We start from the raw sequence: 13,845 nt of genomic DNA on the forward strand, positions 1-13,845 counted from the left end.
CCAACTACAACAACAAAAGGTGAAGCAGAAAACATGGTATGACAAAACAGCTAAGCAGCTTCCATTGCTATCAAGTAATGACACAGTCAGGATTGAGGGTCCTGATGGATGGAGAACTAAAGCCACTGTTCTTCAGGAAGTAGCACCGCGATCTTTCACTGTGAGGACAGAGGAAGGACACATCTTCAGACGCAATCGTCGCAGTCTTATGAAAACAAAAGAAGCTGGTCAACAGCTCAGTGAATCCATCATTGAGTCTGAGTCCACACCTTCACCACAGACACACTGTGATACTAACACTCCAAGTGAACATGTGGTCAGAAGATCTACAAGGGAAATCAGAAAACCAGATAGACTGAATCTGTGATTGAGAGACTGATTTAATGGATGTTAAAATGGTGTAAATGTTTAGACAATTTCCAAGTGTGTGCTAGTTAGCATTCTGAGTACATTTAGACCAGATGTTTATTTGTTATGGTAGAGAAATCAAAATGTTTGATTAAAATTGATGTTGCACTATTTGTTTATATTACCTCAAAGAAAGGGGGATGTGTTGATTAGATAGATACACACTCCTACCACAAGGTGTCGCCACATAGTTGTGACCTATGTTTAAATCCGAACAAGACCTCTTGATTAAACTTGGCTAACACTTTAGCATGGAGCACGAGTCAGTTCATCAATAGACCAACAAACAAAACATACATGAATCACACAAACGACCTATTTTGGATTCAAAACGGCAAATTTCGCCAAAAGGTGACAAGTTTGCATCCCTGTAAAGGCAGAACTGTAAGTGATGACTACTTCCATTCTGGAGAGGATCACAAATACATGGATCCTGAGATTGAAGCTCAAGCCGGTGGCAAGTGATATTTTTCAAACAAAAGTACTGCATAAAAGTACAGTTTTGAGGTACTTGTATGTCTGTACACATGCATGTAAACACACAGGTGCTTACGGTGCCGTCCTCCGAACAAGAGGCGATGCAGTGATCGTTGAACGGGTTCCACTTCACGTCCAGAACCCTTCCTCTGTGGCCACAGACCCTCGGGTGCTGAGGGTCCACCCGGCCCGTCTGAGAGCAGGGAAACAAAAGAGTAATGCAAGAATGTATAATAATAATAATAATTTATTACATTTTTTATTACAGCGCTTTTTCAAGTGCTGAAAGCGCTTTACATTACATATTTCACATATTGGACATGTAACAGTCAATACTGTGGACAATACCATGTTCATCATTTACTGTGTGTGTTCTGGTTTGTATCAACAAATATTTGTACTTCTTTTTGTCTAATATTTTATCCTTTAAACAGAATGCTCACGTGGTGGAGGGGCAGCACCAGGAAAGCCCCGCCCCCTTCGCACTCCGTCACCACGGCGATGAAGCAGGGATTGGCTGAGCAGTAGTGGTTGTCATGGACACCGCGTGTGATTGGCACCCCGTCGTAGCTGTGCTCCTTATTGGACGGCTTCCCGAAAACGTGACGAAACTTTGAGCATCGGAAAGACGAGCGCCACGACATCTGGAGAGAGGTTAGGAAAACTTTAGTGTGTGTGTGTGTGTGTGTGTGTGTGTGTGTGTGTGTGTGTGTGTGTGTGTGTGTGTGTGTGTGTGTGTGTGTGTGTGTGTGTGTGTGTGTGTGTGTGTGTGTGTGTGTGTGTGTGTGTGTGGTGTGTGTGTGTGTGTGTGTGTGTGTGTGTGTGTGTGTGTGTGTGTGTGTGTGTGTGTGTGTGTGTGTGTGTGTGTGTGTGTGTGTCAGAGATGGGGACTCGAGTCTGTGACTCGGACTCGAGTCGCACTTAAGTCGCACACACAGAGACTTCAGACTTGACTTGGACTCCTGCTCAAAAGACTTCGGACTCGACTTGGACTCGTGTTTTGGGACTCGTGAACAATCATTGTGTTTTCTATTTTTGGCGTATTAAAGGTGGGGTTGGTAAATTTGAGAAACCGGCTCGAGATCGCTAGAATTAGAAAATACACAACCGGAGAAAATCTGCCACTTCCTCACAGAGCCCCTCCTCCAACACACACGAACGCGCACATGACCAATGAGGGCACGAGACAAGTTTGTGCCCCGATGGGAGGCTGACAGGCAGGTAGGCCATCCAGTTACTTTAGCCGGGCCGGCTATCGGGATGTTAAGAGCATTCCATGGAATATAACAAAAAGTGTATCTCGAGCCGGTTTCTCAAACTTACCTACCCCACCTTTAACATTAACATGATGGTAACACCATGGCGACCGGCGGCACACCTGCAGCTGTACCGCTTGTAATTAGGTTCAACTATAAAAACTTCGAACAAAACGCCGGCGGCACCAACAAAAGGAGCGCACACTGCAAAGTCTGCAATATTAAAATCAAGGATGCTGGTGCAACAACGTCAAATGTCATCAGGCACTTGAAAACTCACCCGGAGAGGTCACTCACATTAATGCATATGGACGGTTAGCAAACATGTTTAGCTCAGCATCAGCTATGTAATGTTAACTTAGCTTGCTACTAGCTTTGTAACTGAATATTTGAAAAGATGAGTGAATGTTTGCTTGTCCCACTTGTTTGCGTTGAGTGGCGTTGACATCCAACTCTTGACATGACGTAAAAAAGGTCGGTAACGTTAATCATTACGTTCCGCTGCCACCATCTACTGGCTAACGTTAAACGTAGAAAAATACATAGTTACATACATAAATACATCTGTCGGTTTATAGGCAGGTTACAGGTTTATTGTTGACCACGTAACGTTAATGTTACAGGTTTATCAGGTTACCATTACACTGGGTTTGAGTGAGAGGATAGAGGAATATGTTTATTTATAGTAGACTTAAAAGATGTCATTAGAGACCCAGTGTAATTAAACAATACGGTTGCAGAGGTCACATTTTAACATTTTTGTCCACTGGCCAAATGGCTAGCCTAGTGAATGTTGAAATGTTACCAGCCACTCAATAGATTGCCATTGTTATTTGTGGCTGGTGCGTGCAACATACAGTACCAGCCACTTGCATGATTACCAGCATTTGGCTGGTAAATGGTGTTAATGGTAGATATCTGTTTTGGAACAGGTCATGTTTTAATATCACCACTTCAGTATATTTCAGATAATATTGCAGCAATAGTTTTTTAGTTGCAAATGGCACAGAACAAATGTTTACTTTGAAGTACTTTTAACACAGTTTCCCTGCGGGGGATTAATAAAGTATTTGTGATACTGATTTCTGATTCTGAAGTGTTTTGCTTATAAGTTGTTTGCATTTAGCTAAACTGTGATGTTTGTCCTCATATTGCATTGCAATAGCCTGTTTAAAGTGATCATATAACAAACAACTAATCAGTACTGATACTGTATGCTAATAGATATAGGAGTGATAATAATACAGTAAATGCTTTGAATGTCTTAGATATAGCTGTGCAGTATTCTTAACAGACTGGATAGCAGCAGACAATAGAAGGCTTATTACAACCAGAAGAGACATGAGACTTTTATTTTTTAGAGACTTGAGACTTGAGACTTGACTTGGACTCGTGACCAAAGACTTGAGACTTGATCAAGTCTCACCCCACAAAGACTTGAGACTTGACTTGGACTTGCAAAAAAAGACTTGTGAACATCTCTGGTGTGTGTGGAACTTGGACAGTTTTATTATCTGGTCTCATGAATAATCCAATCAGCTGTCTTTCATAATCTTATCAATAATTAATCAATTTCTTCAATAACTTCTTAATCATTCGCGCGCACACACACACACTCACACACTGATAAATCCTCCGTCCAGAACAGTTTGTCCGTGTTATTAAATATTTATCGGTACATACACACTTTGCTGTTGTTACAGCAGCAAGTCTTCCTGACTTTTGACCTTTACAAGAGATCAGCTTACTGCGGCGGAAAACAACACACATTTCCACTTTGAATACCCTCCGAAATTATGAAATATAACACAGAAAACCACTAAATACCTGCTATGATGTCCACGGTTAGTTCAGTTCAAATTCACGGACTTGTTTAAAGTATGTTATGTTTTATTTCCCTGACTTTAGCACCGGATCTTAGGCGCTTTTCCACTGCAGGACCTAGCACGGCTTAGCACGGTATGGTTAGGCCTTGTTAGGCCAGGCTCACTTTATGCTGTGTTTCCATTACAGTTTATTAACAGGGGTAGTAACTATAGTAACGCAGTGTAGGCGGGGTGATCGGCTGTTCGGCGGGCGGAGCAACGCTGCATAAAACTGCCGTGACGTCATCTTCAATGCGAACCACAAAACCAACATCAGCCGTTAGTGTGGACGGTCGGAGCATTTACAACGTTAGCTTAGCTCCATTCACAAAACACGCATTTTAAAGGTGTTTCTCTGCCGTCTGTCTGCAGACTTGTCAAAGCATTAATTCATGGTTTTTACTAACCGGTATCAGTATGTTGTTACTTCGGCATCATTTAGAAACGTGTATTACAATTAAATCACGGTCAAATATGTTCATGTTGTTGTAGTTGTAGCCCCTTGCCAGCAATTCTCTCGCTCCCATTCAGCAGTTGAGTGTTTACGTCACTAGTTTAGCATATTCAGCCCGGTTGTTGGCCCGGTAAGAACCTCGATTTTGGAGGGCCAGGAAAAGGTGAAAAAGTAGCCCTGAGTGGAAAAGCAAAAAAAAGTGATGCCAATAGTGACACCACTACGCAAAACCTGCGCTCCTATTGGCTAGCGCTCCAACAGATTATACGTGATAGGCTAAGGGGCGGGACAACCCTAAGCGGTTGACCAATCACAACAGAGCCGGTCAGCTAACCAATCAGAGCAGACTGAGCCAAACCTACATCTTGATATTTGTTTTAATCACCATTTTTTTCCCAGTAACTTAGTTTCAACTTAAAATTACATAACTGATAACTGTGGCCCAGGTTGAAGCACAGTAACTCAGTATTTTGCATGAATTGCATTATCGTAGATGTATTCTTTTGTAGGGGGGCCACAGGGGAGCACTGGCCCCTGTTGGCCCCCCTAACGCACATGACTCTAACTAAAGTACTGCATAAAAGGACAGTTTTGAGGCACTTTTACGCAGAGATGGCAAAAGTAAACACATCCTTTACTCAAGTAGAAGTACAGATACTCGTGGGCTCTGGTTTCAGACAGAGGGTGAAAAGAGGTGCTGCAGTACAGGCAGTATGAGAACAATAAAGAGCTTTTTGAACATTAAAGCATGGAGACATGTCCCAGTAGAGACACTAAATACTAAATACATCATACAATCCCCTCAGAAAGTTTAAAGCTACATGGAAATGTCATTTTGTTGATTTTAATAATTTTTATCATTTTAAAAACGTAGCTGTTTGTATGTGTTGGAAGTTCAAATGTCAAAAATTAAATTGAATTTAAAATGTGGGGAATGAAGTAGAAATATTGAGTAAATGTAAAGAATCAATGTGAATTGCGGAGAATAGAGTCAGACATTTGAGAATGAATTGAGTGGAAATGTGAAAGATGAATGTACAACTACCAAAGTTGAAGTGTTGAGATAACATTTTCACTGCAAAACTTCGCTAACTGTCAACATGTAAACATCGTTTTTCCCGACCTTCTTATAGAAATAAATAAAATGTAGATCAATACAAATAACAGAATGTCGACTTACCTCAGATACAGTCATGTATGACTCACTGACTTCTCCTGCAGACAAACTGTTAATATATTTTCAAGATGTAGTGAAAGAGCGACGGCTGAGTCCTGACTTCTGACAGCAGTAAGTGTGTGTGTGTGTGTGTGTGTGTGTATGTGTGTGTGTGAGAGTGTGAGATCCTTGACGTCTCGCCTCAACTTCCAAATTAGCTTAGCTGTTTATGCACGGCTGCACGCGCACAAACAAAACTTTACATCCGATACTGCTGCACACACACACACACACACACACACACACACACACACACACACACACACACACACACACACACACACACACACACACACACACACACACACACACACACACACACACACACACACACACAGTATTCCCCTTCAAATGACCATCACAATTCCTTGACAATACTAACTTGACTTTTGTCCTCAATACAGATAGTATGAACATAACTCTTTGATTTTTATGCATTTAAACGTAAGATTTGCCATTTTCTGCCACTAGGGGGCTCTCAATCAAACATTAACATGGACAGAGATTACTGTGGGGTGAGGTAGCGTTGGATCATGGGAGTTGTAGAGTGTGATGGGCCGGTTGATCCACATAAAGTTTCTTGGTAGCGGGGATCTGAATAATATTTCTATTTCATGCAGTTTTGTGCCATTGATTTGACTAAAATGACTAAATAATTAGACATTCTCAATCTCCCTCTTAATCTATGCAAAGCACACCTTTTCTTTAAAGCTATGATTAGCGAAATTGAATTGACCAAATAAATCAAAAACAATTCGGATTTGTAATGATTTTATTTTTCCTCTAGATGTCGGAAGTTGAGATTTTAAAGCTCTCTGAGACGCATTTGGAAAAAAAAGCTGATTTTTACATGATTTCATTCATATTGTCGGGTTACAATTCTTTCAAACATTACATTGAATTACAATATATTAGATGGTTAGATTTTCAAATACATATTTAATGTGATTTCAACATGTGGCATCCAATTAATTTAACCATGGTCGGGTTAAGGCAACCCAAACTACCTAGATACCTACAATTTCACTGTTATGAGACAGGAAATGCATCCATATATTTTTATTCTGGCACTTCCCCATTGGTCTCGTCCAGTAGGGCTGTACTAGCCTAGCTGTAAATCAGGTATTAGCAAAACAGTATACAAAAAATGTACGAACATATCAGACAAGAGGTTAAAGAAGTAGCTGATGACTTGGTTTGGTGTTCGGAAATGTTATTTTCGGATTCAGAAATGTTGGTTTGGGGTTTGGAAGTAGCAGGAATAGTTGGCGTAGGGTTGGTTGTGTTGGTTTGGGGTTCAATAATTTCAGGAATAAAGGGTGTTGGTGTCTGGTTGGTTGAGTTGGTTTGGGGTTCAGAAGTTGCAGGAATAGTTGGCGTAGGGTTGGTTGTGTTGGTTTGGGGTCCGGGAGTTGGAGAAGTGAAGGGCGTTGGTGTCCAGTTGGTTGTGTTAATTTGGGGTTCGGAACTTGAAGGAATAGTTGTGGTTGATTTTGGATTGGTGGAGTTAGTTTTGGGTTCAGAAGTAGCAGGAATATTTGGCATTGGGTTGGTTGTGTTGGTTTGGAGTTTGGAAGTTGCAGGAATAGTTGGGGTTGATGTTGTAGTGGTGGAGTTAGTTTGGGGTTTGGAAGTTGCAGGAATAGTTGGGGTAGATGTCGTAGTGGTGGAGTTAGTTCTGGTTTGGGAAGTTGTTCCGGTTGATGTTTCTGTAGTTGTAGGTTTAGTGGCAACACTGGGGATAGCAGCAGTTAAAGGAATTCTTGTTGTGGTAGCTACATGGCCAGATGTAGTGGCATTTTGAGTAGCAGGAACTGTTGTATGCAAATTACCACCACCTCCTCCACCACCTCTTAAAGCACCCATTCCTAAACCACCTCCTAAAGCACCTCCCTCTCCACCTTCACCACCCTTGTTATCATCAGGATTGTCTTTCTTTTTCTTTGTAGTTGTTGTTGTTGTTGTGGGGGCGGTGGTGGTGGTTGTTGTTGTGGTTGTTGGGACTGTTGTTGTTTTGTCTGTAGTTGTAGATAAAGTGGTGCTCAAGGTGGTAGGGAAGGTGGAAGAGGGAAAGCTAGTTGTGGCAGTGGGAGGGGCAGATGTGGTTGAAGTTCGCGGAAGACATTGGCAAATGACTTTATATCGGTTCTGGTCCAGCATCGTCCCTTCCTGCAAGACGTCGGGGACATTTGGTGTTTTTTCCAAAAGAAGAAACCCAGGACAGTCAGCCATTGAAGTCACCACTGCAGTTAGTGTGGGATGGATGGACAGGAGGATGGTGGCAAAGGGCAGGAGACTCCATCTTTTTAGGGTCACATACTGTGTATTTTTTGGGAGGAGAAAGAACAATGCATTATCAAACATTAGAGTTTGAGATAAGTTCAAACCAGACCTTTTTGTTGAGGAATCATAATGTTATCTTATAGAGTGGTGAAGTGATGACGTATTCACCAGTGGGGTATTTACTGATTTTACTGATAACCTCCTCTTGAGCTTATTTTAGGAGTCATTAGCTGGGTTTCAACTCATTACTTTACACACTGGTTAATGATTCCCAAGTTACACTTTTGTTGTTCGGCATTGTGTACACACAAAGATAATCAGGCTTTATTTCCTGGACGAATACCAGCAATAAATCTGGGATAGATTTCCGTTAGAAAAACTGCTTGTAGATTTGCTGGTTAATACAAATAAATAAATAAAATAAAGTGTTATTTTGTTCACATTTCACATCATCATGAAGCAGTAATAAAATAAAATACTCCCTAAAAGTCCTGTTTTAGGAACTTTACTTGAGAAGAAGTACAGAAGCATTGTCAGCATAAGCTAATTAAAGTATTTTCAGTAAAGGTTTGCAGAATCACCCGTTTCGCATCAACATGGGAGCAGCATCGTCTTGATAATTCAAGTTATTTTGCGTATTCAGATTTACAAGAAATGTAATAAAATACACTTAAACTTGCCGTAACTTTCATATAATTTTATTTGAGATAAAATTACAGCGTTTATATTTTGCAGAACTATAATCATTTAATTTAGTTATTTTTACTTTTGTAAAATCGCATAAATCACGGAAAACATTCAATTGTGTCTGGATTTTAGTTTGTCTATGATAATTGTACTTATACGAGATATTACGATTATTTTCATAAAACCTTTTAAATAAAACATTTAATAAAATTCATTTAACTTTCACTTTATTTTACTTACAATTGCAGTGTTTAGATTTTGCTGAACTATAATTATTTTTTGGAATATTTTATTAGAAAACATATTTAAACCTAAATTAAGGATTAAGGATTTCATATTTTTAATTATATTTATTTATCTTTAGTTCAGAGGAAATGTGTTATGAGTACAAACTGAAAAGTATATTAAAAAAAGACATTTCAGACTTTGGGTAAACTGTGATTCCCATTTCTCATCCGCAATTGTCAACATTTTAAAAGTAATCCATTAAATGAGAAAATAATCCAGAGATGAACAAATTCAGAAATAATCCTTATAAAGTTTCCCAAAAAAAACACTTACCATCTTGGATCAGAGCTTCATGAAATCTGCTGAAACTGAAATAACTCAGAGAGTCGGAAGGAAGGTACATGTCCCAGGAGGTGTGGCTACAGAAATATTATAATAATCTCCATCATCGGGGACTTTCCCTGGATGTGTTTTTGTTCAGTATGACTCCATATCTATACAGAACGGTGCGTTGAACGGTCCTTTACTTCCTTTACAGAATATTTGTACATTGCCTAACAGAAAAAGAGACGCCGGGATCCGGAGTCATGGATGATCCTGCGGTCCTGTGTCCTGGATCGCGAGCCCTGGATCTTGAGTCGTGGCTGTGGTCCTGGATCATAGGTCCTGGATGGATATCCTCATGGATTCATCTTCCTATTATACACACATGCATTTCCAAACATTTGGACTACCTATGTTGCAAATGTATTATCTCTTCAATTTACACACGGCATCTATTGCACGTCTGTCCGTCCTGGGAGAGGGATCCCTCCTCTGTTGCTCTCCCTGAGGTTTCTCCCATGTTCCCTTTAAACTGTGGGTTTTCTTTGGAAGTTTTTCCTTGTACGATGTGAGGGTCTAAGGACAGAGGGTGTCGTATTGTCATACTGATATTCTGTACAAACTGTGAAGTCCACTGAGACAAATGTAAGATTTGTGATATTGGGCTATATAAATAAACATTGATTGATTGACTACAATTCAACATGAGTGTTTTATTTGATGGACACAACTTCAGTTTAAAGACCTTTATAGACAGGAGGACGCAATAATACAAAATACTCGCCTGCAAATATTTTGCATCAAATCTATTCGTGCCGGCAGCGAAGCAAATTGAAAAAGAATATAAGTATTGATGTGTGAATTTATTATACATGAATAGATAAACAAACGTGATTGGTGGAGGATTATGAGTGAGTGGTCCATCCGCTTCATCTGATTTGTCAGTTCTAGTCCGACCCTGAAGGCAGCATCTCCCTGGTTCAATGAGAATTTCCATTGGATTTTCGAATGATGGTAGAAAATAATCTCTGTGTCAAACAAACGTTTATGATACTTACACGTTTAGTTCAGCAGGATAATCTCCACATATTAACACAGATTTATGATTTCTGAAGTAAAAATCTAACGCTATAAAGGAACTACAGTACGGTCACATGACTTCACGTTAGGGGCGCCGCCAGGGATTTTGGGCCCCATGAAAAGATAATCACATTCCTGCCAACCCTATGTCCTGTGCCGTTGGAGGTTCCACCGACTACTCTTCTGCCGGGGGTCCTGCCAACCCTATGTCCTGTGCCGTTGGAGGTTCCGCTGGGGGTCCTGCCAGCTCCATGTCCAGTCCCGTTGGAGGTCCCGCCGTCTGGAATCCGTCCCTTGAGGGGGGGGTTCTGTCATGATTCTTGTGTTATGTCACGTTTTTAGTTTTGTATGTCTGGTAGTGGGTGTTTTGCTGTTCTCCTTGTCATGTTTTCCTCCCTGTGTATTGTCTGGTCTTTCTCCCCGTGTTTTCCTGTCTGTCGTTAGTTTCCCTGGTGTGTCTAATTTCCTGATTGTTTTCCCCTGTCACCCCTTCTGTGTCTCCTTTGCTCATCAGTGTCAGCCCCGCCCCTGATTGTTCCCACCTGTGTCTTGTTACCCTGTGTTTAAATTCCCCTGTCACCCAGGCCCTTTCTCATTTCTCTAACTCCCCTCCTCGACTCCTATCCTCGAGACTTAGTCCCGCCCACATGAGATGCGAGCCGAGGAGAGAGGAGGGGAAGCAGCAGGCGGTTAGAGAAATGAGAACTCCTCTCCTCTGAGCGGTCATTTTAAAGAGACGTCCATTAATGATGACAGGAGGCAGCAGCCCTCTGTCTGATGGACAGATGTGTTCATGATGACTTATATATTTACTTTTAATTCATTCACAGTGCGGTATAATGAGACAATAACAGGCTACAGATGCGGACACACACACACACACACACACACACACATATATATATATGTATATATTTATATAAATATATACAATTTCAGAATCAAACAGAGCACTCTCATAATAACGTAACACTATCAGAGACTGGATATATCCCCCCCTCTCTGGTCGCTACAATGAGGAAAATAAATTACGGGCCGAAAGTTTTATTTACAAGTATTAAAAGTAAGAAGAGGACACCAAACCAACTGAACCACTGTACCACTGTACCACACACACCTACAACACACACACGCACCATACAGCTAACAGCCTAACAGGCGTTGTGTATTTTATTTTGTGAAGCACTAAATGGTCTTAGAAAAATCTGGACTCTTTGTTTGTAGATATCAACTAAACTACAGCAAATAAAGAGAGTAGGCCTGTTATACTGAGTGATATATATTATACACACTGCTCTGCTTTCTGCACGGACCTCACAGCTGTTCTCTCTGTAAACATCGCGTCGCGATGAAAGCAGTTAATAAAATAATATCCAGGGGATGCATGCAGAGCTGTCATTGGCTGAGATAAGTCCGGCCGTGTGTCACCACTCTTTGAAAAATCTCTGTTCCCGGAAATGCATCCACGAAGGAGCCGTGGAGGACCCATCAGTGTATCCTCGGTTAGAGCTCCTCCAGAGAGCCTGCTCGATGCTCGGTCCTCGAAGTGCATTGAGAGAAATGAGATGTCCTTCAACATGGCGCGCTAAAATTAATTTCCGGATCACTACCGGAGGACCGAGGAGTCGAGGAGTCGAGGAGGGGACATTTGATTAAATGAGAAAGGGCCCCAGTGTTCAGTGTCAGTTCGTTTTTGTCTTTTGCCCTGGAAGGTCTTGTTTCTTGTCATGGTCAGGTCTATGCTTCTTGTTTCTTGTCATGGTCAGGTCTATGCTTCTTGTTTCTTGTCATGGTCAGGTCTATGCTTCTTGTTTCTTGTCATGGTCAGGTCTATGCTTCTTGTTTCTTGTCATGGTCAGGTCTATGCTTCTTGTTTCTTGTCATGGTCAGGTCTATGCTTCTTGTTTCTTGTCATGGTCAGGTCTATGCTTCTTGTATTTTGCCTTGGTCAGGTCTATGTTCTTTTGTGCTCAAAGAAAAGATTTGTTCCTCACCACGTGAGCGATTATCATTTTGTTCTCAGTTTTTTGTCATCTCAATCTGAGATTAGTTAGAGACCATTTTTGTTCATCTTGCCTGCTTTTTGGAAACATAAAGTATCTTACCAATACTTTACCTCTGTCTCCCGGGTCGTGCAATTGGGTCCTATCTCCTAAGTGCCTGAGCTCTAACATGTTGCTTGTATTCCACATCATTCATCCAAATCTGTAAAGTAAATAAAGATATTAAATAAATGTAGTGGAGTAAAAGTACATAATGTACCTCTGATCTGTAGAGGAGTAAAAGTACACAGTAGCATACAATGGAAATACTCAAGTTAAGTACAAGTACCTCAAATGTTTACTTAAGAACAGTAATTGAGTAAATGTACTTAGTTACTTTACACCACTGGCTGTATACACCTCACTACACAAGTTGAATTTAAAAGTATCTTTAAAACTCACAGTATATTAGGATTAAAAAAAATGGAGTCTCTGGGCTCTCACCTCGTGCCAGCAGAGCTGCATGATGTCATAGATTGTGGGCGTCGCCATCTTGGGCCTGTAGAGGCGGTGACCTTTGGTTACCAAGGTAACGACCTCGTGGTTCTGACTCCGTTCGAATGGACACCCGGTCCGTCTGAGAGCAGGGAAACAAAAGAGTAATGTAGAAATGTATAATAATAATTAATTCGATTTTTTATTACAGCGCTTTTTCAAGTGCTCAAAGCGATTTCCATTACATATTACACATATTGGACATATTGAAAAGGAATCTAACTTCGATAAAACTAACGTTAATATCTAGGGCGTCTCCGATACCGAACTCCGCTGCTGATAAAGCTCCGGTGAACGGCCGTCCAATCTCTTTAGGACTAAACTCCCCAGAATCTACACATAAGATCAACGTAATCTGTTTAGGGGGGCGCTTACAGCGTGGCCTCTAACACCATACTGCCTGTTGTATCCCTATTTTAGGCACTCCAGCCACGGATGTCCGACCGCTAGGATAGCAGAACGGTGTGTGTAGTCTAGTAGGTGTTGGTGGGCTGGTAGAACCCCAGAGCAGTAACTAAACTGCCCCTGGAGGCAGGCCCTGCTCCATGATGAAATTACTGAGGGGGCTGTTGAAAAATCCGAGGGGGTGATTTTTTTTTCACAACAACGAAAAATCCTGGCAATGTAATGAATTGACACACCAAGCTTTTTTCCTTCTCACTGCTCTACAATCTCTTTGCTTCTTTATTTGTATTCTGGATTTACCCCTCTCATTCTGTTCTTTTCCTCTGGTCTTTAATAATAGATATTACATTGTTAGATGGCTGGACTTTGGTTAACAGACCGGGCCCGGCGCCCCCTCACCTTGAGCATCATTCATCCATCGAAAAGTAAAATAAATGTCACAATTATTAAATAACTTTAAATAATTATTTCCCCAACACACGTTACTATATCTAGATCAGATTTTTGGGCAGGCAGTCAAGCAACGTGTAAAAAAGCCTCAACCCCAAGTGAGCTTGTTAATTAATGTTAGCGTGTGTGCTTAGCTGTAAACACAGTCGGATGGGGGACCAAAACGTCCCCGTTT

At 41.1% G+C, this 13,845-nt stretch overlaps 3 protein-coding genes across 3 annotated transcripts in view; 1 reads left to right on the forward strand and 2 right to left on the reverse strand.

Annotated features, from left to right (window-relative positions):
- LOC117555440 (coronin-2A-like) overlaps positions 1-1,938 on the reverse strand; it is a 21,166-nt gene extending 19,228 nt beyond the window's left edge. Inside the window, exons 1-3 of the mRNA XM_034230327.1 lie at positions 1,919-1,938; positions 1,329-1,533; positions 962-1,078 (exon numbers count right to left, since the gene is read on the reverse strand). Of these exons, the coding sequence (XP_034086218.1) occupies positions 962-1,078; positions 1,329-1,529 (318 nt within the window). The 5' untranslated portion in view covers positions 1,530-1,533; positions 1,919-1,938. The remainder of the gene's footprint in view (positions 1-961; positions 1,079-1,328; positions 1,534-1,918) is intronic.
- The window catches only part of LOC117555439, a 14,348-nt gene extending 4,802 nt beyond the window's left edge, over positions 1-9,546 (forward strand). The window contains exons 2-3 of the mRNA XM_034230326.1: positions 1,320-1,539; positions 9,413-9,546. The gene's annotated coding sequence lies outside the window, so the exon portion shown is untranslated. The remainder of the gene's footprint in view (positions 1-1,319; positions 1,540-9,412) is intronic.
- On the reverse strand, positions 6,474-12,836 carry LOC117555438 (mucin-2-like). The gene is made up of 3 exons (XM_034230325.1): positions 12,810-12,836; positions 12,765-12,775; positions 6,474-7,995 (listed from the first exon to the last, which is right to left on the reverse strand). The coding sequence occupies exon 3, from the start codon at positions 7,906-7,908 to the stop codon at positions 6,802-6,804; it is 1,107 nt and encodes a 368-aa protein (XP_034086216.1). The 5' UTR covers positions 7,909-7,995; positions 12,765-12,775; positions 12,810-12,836; the 3' UTR covers positions 6,474-6,801.
- Between the last annotated feature and the right edge of the window lie 1,009 nt (positions 12,837-13,845).

Source organism: Gymnodraco acuticeps, unplaced genomic scaffold, assembly GCF_902827175.1.
Source record: "Gymnodraco acuticeps unplaced genomic scaffold, fGymAcu1.1, whole genome shotgun sequence".
NCBI classification, from domain to species: Eukaryota; Metazoa; Chordata; class Actinopteri; order Perciformes; family Bathydraconidae; genus Gymnodraco; species Gymnodraco acuticeps.

What these genes read in the sequence shown, in the direction of transcription:
- LOC117555438 (XM_034230325.1), bottom strand. Translation starts at nt 7,908, where the DNA reads ATGGCTGACTGTCCTGGGTTTCTTCTTTTGGAAAAAACACCAAATGTC.